Consider the following 6,267-nt stretch of genomic DNA (forward strand, 5'->3'; position numbering starts at 1 on the left):
AAATCTGTTCTTCAGGTGATCTCTAAATTCAGGTGTGATATATTCAAGGTCATATTTTGGCTCTCGTGGACTTGTTTTCATTTTCTTCAGCTTCAATTTGAATTTGCATAGGAGTAATTGATGGTCTGTTCCACAGTCTGCTTCTGGCCTTGTTTTGACTGATGATATGGAGTTTTTTCATTGTCTCTTTCCACACATGTAGTCAATTTGATTTCTTTGTTTTCCATCTGGTGAGGGTCATGTGTATAGTTGTGTCTTATGCTGTCTAAAGAAAGTATTTGAAATGAACAAATCACTGGTTTTGCAGAATTCTGTCATGCGTTCTCCCGCATCATTTCTATCACCAAGGCCATATTTTCCAACTTCTGATCCTTCCTCTTTGCTCCCAACCTTTGCATTGTAATCACCAGTAATTATCAATACATCTTGATTGCATGTTTGATCAATTTCAGATTGAAGAAGTTGGTAGAATTCTTCTATTTCATCCTCACTGACTTTAGTGTTTGGTGCGTAAATTTGAATAATAGTAGTATTAACTGGGCTTCCCTGTAGGCGCATGGATATTATCCTATCATAGACAGCATTGTACCTCATGACTGATCTTTTTGGATATGTTCTTTTTGACAATGAATGCAACACCAATCCTCTTCAATTTGTGATTCCCGGCATAATAAACCATGTGGTTGTCATATTCAAAATGGTCAATACCAGTCAATTCAGCTCACTAATGCATAAGATATTGATGTTTATGCATTCCATTTCATTTTTGACAACTGTCAATTTTCCTAGATTCATGCTTTGTACATTCCATGTTCTGATTTTCAATGGATGTTTGCAGCTGTTTCTATTCATTTTGAGTTGTGCCCCATCAGCAAATGAAGATCCTGTGGGCTTTTCTCCCACGGGCTTTACTCCATTCACGTCATCATGGTCAACTCTACATTGAGGAGGCAGCTCTTTTCTTCCCCAGTCGCATTTTGAGTGCCTTCCAACTCGAGGGGCTCATTTTCTGGCACTATATCTGACAGTGTTTCTCTGCTATTCATAAGGTTTTCAGTGACTAAATATTCTAAAGTAGTTCATCACTCTTTCTTCCTAGTCTGTCTTTGTCTGGAAGCTCATATGAAACCTGTCCACCATGCATGACCCTGCTGGTATTTAAAATACCAGTGGTATTACTTTCAGAATCACAGCAACTCACAAGCCACCACAGAACAACAAACTGATAGATGATTGGTGGATGTAATGTTTAGCAGCTGTTATTGGCTCTTGTCTCAATTGTGGAATATTATGGGGTATGCTTGTAGCTTGGCTATATGGCTATAATTCCTATCTCTTCTTGGGTAATGTAGAAAGAAGAAGCTTCCACCTCCAGGAAAAATGTGTGATCAAAAGGCCCAAAATCAGGAGCAATATAAAAGCAGAGACAAAAACCACCACTTTGAAACAAAAATAAAACTGTGGCCGACTATCCAGTCGCCTTGCTACACAGGCAGTGTGCTTGCACTATAGAAGCCTCCAGCAGTGGGTGGGGGATTCACTTGCTCACACCCTTCCTCTAGTCACCACCGTAGAGGTGTGCAGATAGATATTGAGAAGTTAATAGGAGAATGATTGTCTCTATTTATGTCTCTGAAGGTCAGTTAGGTATCTGCGTGTGCACATCGTAATTCTCAAGAAAGTTACATCCTTTTATGTTGGGGTTTTACAGATTGTTCATGTGGTTTGTCTGTCAGGCCTGACGAGCCTGCTTTTTTCTTGCTAGATAGAGGGAGTCCCGACAGGAGCGATTCCTAAATCGCAGTATTTTCCTTTACCTGGTGATTTTTCCACTTGTGCATGCGGGAAACTGACACCCTGTACCTTATGCTAGATCCAGAGCTCTGGTATTGTTCTGTGAACACAGTTTCTCTGGTTTTTCTATCCCTCCTCCACGGAGCCTTTCCTACCTGACTGTCTCTGTGGCCATCAAAACCCAAAGTCCCTGAAGTATTTTTGTAATTAGGAAAAATTAGGACTTTAAAAGTTCATAATAGAGAAGTTGGTTAGGTAAATGATTGCATATTCTTATAATATAATCCTGTGCAGGTACAGAAAAGTACAAATATAGTCAGTGCTGTGCCTTTTGAAAGGGTATTTTTGATGATAATACTCCATGCTGAAGCAGTTGCCATGAAAGTAATACATCCCTTTTGGAAAGCAATTTTTCCTTAAGTATGATCAAGTTATTAACTCTTTTACACCTCTAGATTTATACTGTCATTTTGATTTTAAGAAGATAATTTCAATTAGGAAATTATTCATAAGTTCATTTTAATACCTGTTTGATACACCTCATTCAGATGTAGCATGGTTTGCTTAACCATTCTTCTCTATTGTTTGTATTTTAGGACATTGACACGTTTTCCATGTTTCAAAAATGTGAATATCCTTGTGTAGGAATCTGTTTGTATGTCTGATTCTTCGATTCTTTACTTAGCTTAAAGTCCTAGGAATGACATTGCTAGGTTAAAGGATACGAAAACACTAAAGTCATTTTCTGTTTGTATGTGTGTGTTAATTATGGTAAAATATGAGGGGGCTTTTTAAGCCCCTTTGAATATGTTGTTGTTCAGTGCAGTCAAATAGTTTTTGTCTCATAGCGACCATACAAGCGCCACGCAATTTGCCATTTGAACCCATTTAAGGGTACAGTTTAGCACACACTCAGGTTCTTTCAGATGATCTTTTTACAGTGGCTCAGCACTGGGTCTTGGCTGTTCATTTTCTCCCGGTTTGTCCTAACATCCCCTGAGAATCATCTGAGCTTCACAACCTCTCTTCTCTAAAAAGCCCTTCCAGCTGACAAATGGGAATGACTCCCCAGGAGGCACTGTGACCAGGTGCTACTTTCTGTTCCCTCAGAGTTAGGGAACAGTATTGAGCATTTCTGCTCAAGTCTGAATTTGGCTAGGGGTGGCTTCCCCACAGCCAATCTCTCCGGGACTCAGCTTGCTCCCTGCACCGTGTGCGGATTGCTTACTTTCGTAATTAACACTATCTCTTTCCTTCTCACCTTCCAGGTTTTGGGACCTTGTCATAGATGCCAGATGATTTGCATCGACCAGCAAACTGGGCAACGAAACCAAGATGTTTTCCAGAAACTCTCTGAGAGTCGAAAAAGAAAGGTAAGTATGATCACAAAATGTGGTACCCCATCTGGTGTGTTATTTATGCCATAATGTTGTTGTTGTTGCTAAGGGTCATCAAGTTGGTTCTGACCCATAGTGACCCTGTATAGGGTTTCTGAGGAGCTGCTAGTGAGTTTGAACTCGCAACCTTGTGGTCCAGTGCATTATCCCACAGTGCCACATGTACTGAGTAATTTTTACAAAGGGTTGCACAGTGGCTCTGTAGGATAAGCACTGGACTGAAAACCACCAGGTTGGCCGTTGGAGCCTACCAGCCACATTGTGTAGGAAAGACTAGTTACAGCCTTGGAAACCCTATACAGTGTCACAGTGAGTCAGACCCGACTTGATGGCACTTTAACAACAACAGCAGTATTTAGCAATGGGTGGATTTGTTGCAAGTTCCAAAGCTAGGGGTCTGTCCTTAAGGTTCTGACCTTGACTATGGCTTCATTTTATTTTTCCTTTCCATCCACTTCTTGGTTTCTGTTTTTGTTTGTTGTACTGAAAGTTTTCTTTCTTTTTAAAAATTACTGTAGTAAAATATATATAACAAAAAATGGTAGTTTAATCATTTTTGAATGTGCATTTTGTGACATTAATAACATTCACCATGTTGTGTATCTGTCAACACTATCTATTATGTTTCCCAAAGTATTTCATCACTACTAATACATTATATGTATTAGTATTAATAATAATTTATAATCATTTATTAATAATATCAATTATGCATTATAAGTATGTATCGATATAAAATTATAATACATACTTATAATCCATGCACAAAATTTATGTTAAGTGTAATTATGAATAAATAATAAACACTACATATTTATACTCTCAAATCCTTTTAAAGCAATATGGAGTATTTATAAATAATAAGTTAATAAGTCAGGCAGTTCCATTGTTGCAGTCATTTCTTCCTTCATTACACGATCTCATGAAGAAGAAGAACAAAATGCTTCTGAAGAATGAAATGTCTTCTGGTGAATAAAATACAGTTTGTCACGAATACCTGCATAGAACGATAAAGTAAATTTCATTAAACTAAGCCTGCAAATCATCTTCTTGAGAGTTAAGATGTCCCAATGTTGCCGTTGTGTATGGATTTCAAATGATAAAAGCTGAACTTTTAGCTTGGAGATTCTTTTCTGCTTGAAGGTGCCTTCAAGTTGACTGCGACTCCCAGGGATCTTATCCACAGAATGAAACACTGCCCAGTTCCATGCTGTCCTTACATTTGTTATGTTTGAGCCCATGGTTGCAGCCACTGTGTCAATCCATTTTATTAGGGGTCTTGCTCTTTGTTTTTTTTCTTACCCTCTACTTTTTCAGTGATTGGTGCCTCCTAATAACATGTTCAAAGTATGTGAGACGAAGTCTTACCATCTTCTTTTCTAAGGGGCATTTGGTTTCGTTTTTGTTAAGTGCTATTGAGTCAGTTCCAAATCATAGGGACCCTGTGTAGGGTTTTGAAGGGACATTCTAATGTATTTATTCCAACACAGCTTTGTTTATTCTTCTGGAAGTCCATGGTACTTTCAATACTTTTTGCCCACACTATAATCCAAAGGCATAAATTCTTCTTTGGTCTTCCTTATTTATAGTCCAGCTTTCACATGTATGTGAGGCAATTGGAAATATGATGTATTGGATCAAGAGCCCCTTAGTCCTCAGAATGATACCTTTGCTTTTTAACAGTTTAGAGAGGTCTTGTGCAGCAGATTTGCCCAATTAATAAAACGTTTTGATTTCTTTACTGCTGCTTCCATGATCATTGATTGTGGAGCCAAATAAAAGGAAATCCTTAGCAGCTTTAATCTTTTCTCTATTTATCATGATGTTGTTTACTGGTCCAATTGTAAGGGTGACCCACCAGCTACACCTAGGAAACTGGACAGCACTTAACATCAACAATCCATACTGAAGGTTGTATTCTTTGATCTTCATTAGCAAATGTCTCAAGTCCTCTTCACTTTCAGCAAGCAAGGTTGTGTCATCTGCATGTCAAAGGTTGCTAATGAGCCCTTTGTCCAATGGAAGATTTATTTTCAGGTTCACACTTTCTGCTAGGGTTTTTTGTTTGCAAAGAATTCCAGGAAGCCAAGTGTCTTAGTTAGTTAGTGCTTCTATCACAAAACAGAAAATCACCAGTGGGTGACTTGCAGGAACAGAAGTGTATTTTGTCATATCAGGGTCTCAGTGGTGTTGATTGTTTCTGTGAGCATCTTTGTCATGACTCCACAAGGAAGCTGTATCAATGAGGAAAACAGATCCTTGAGTCAAAAGGGAAACTTGAGAACATGTCCAGAGCTCTCCTTCTCACAGATGTTTGTAACAGAGAAAACAGCTGTAGAAGACATTAGGAATAGAAGAGAACAAACCTAGCTGAGGTATAACACCAGCTACACAGTTGAGAATATAGGGTGGAACCACATTTTGCCTTTAATCTATGAGTTTGAGTTCCTGGTAATGCAAACAGCTAAGCACTGGAGTACTAACCAAAGGTTGGCATTTGATACATACCTAGAGACACCTTTGAAGGAAAGCCTGGCAACCTGTTTCCAAAGGCCCAAGTTGCATTGAAGGCATTAGTGAAAAGCAAGGCTCCAGGAATTGTCAGAATACCAATTGAGATGTTTTAGTAAATGGATACAATGTTGGAAGTGGAAGTGTCTACTTTTCTATGCCAAAGAATTTGGAAGACAGCTACCTGGCCAACCAACTGGAAGAGAACCATATTTGTGCCCATTCCAAAGAAAGGTGATCGAACAGACTACGGAAGTTATCAAACAATATCAGTAATATCACATACCAGTAACATTTTGCTGAAGTTAATTCAGACATGGTTGCAGCAGTACATCAACAGGGATCTTCCAAAAATTCAAACCAGATTCAGAAGAGGATATGGAGGAAGGGATATCATTGCTTATAACAGATGGATTGTTACTAAAGGCAGAGCATACAAGAAAGATGTTTATCTGTGTTTTATTGACAAAAGGGAAGAACACGGTCAGTATTTCTCAAGCTGGGGGAACTGAAGAAAAAATTCAAGCCTCGACTTTCGTTATTGAAAGATTCACTGGGCAAATTA

At 38.6% G+C, this 6,267-nt stretch overlaps 1 protein-coding gene across 1 annotated transcript in view; it reads left to right on the forward strand.

Moving 5' to 3' along the window:
- Positions 1 to 6,267, forward strand: part of MOCOS (molybdenum cofactor sulfurase) — a 75,721-nt gene that overhangs the window by 63,734 nt on the left and 5,720 nt on the right. Inside the window, exon 14 of the mRNA XM_006835137.1 lies at positions 3,063 to 3,167. Within this exon, the coding sequence (XP_006835200.1) occupies positions 3,063 to 3,167 (105 nt within the window). The remainder of the gene's footprint in view (positions 1 to 3,062; positions 3,168 to 6,267) is intronic.

This window comes from Chrysochloris asiatica, unplaced genomic scaffold (assembly GCF_000296735.1).
Source record: "Chrysochloris asiatica unplaced genomic scaffold, ChrAsi1.0 scaffold00015, whole genome shotgun sequence".
Classification (NCBI taxonomy): domain Eukaryota; kingdom Metazoa; phylum Chordata; class Mammalia; order Afrosoricida; family Chrysochloridae; genus Chrysochloris; species Chrysochloris asiatica.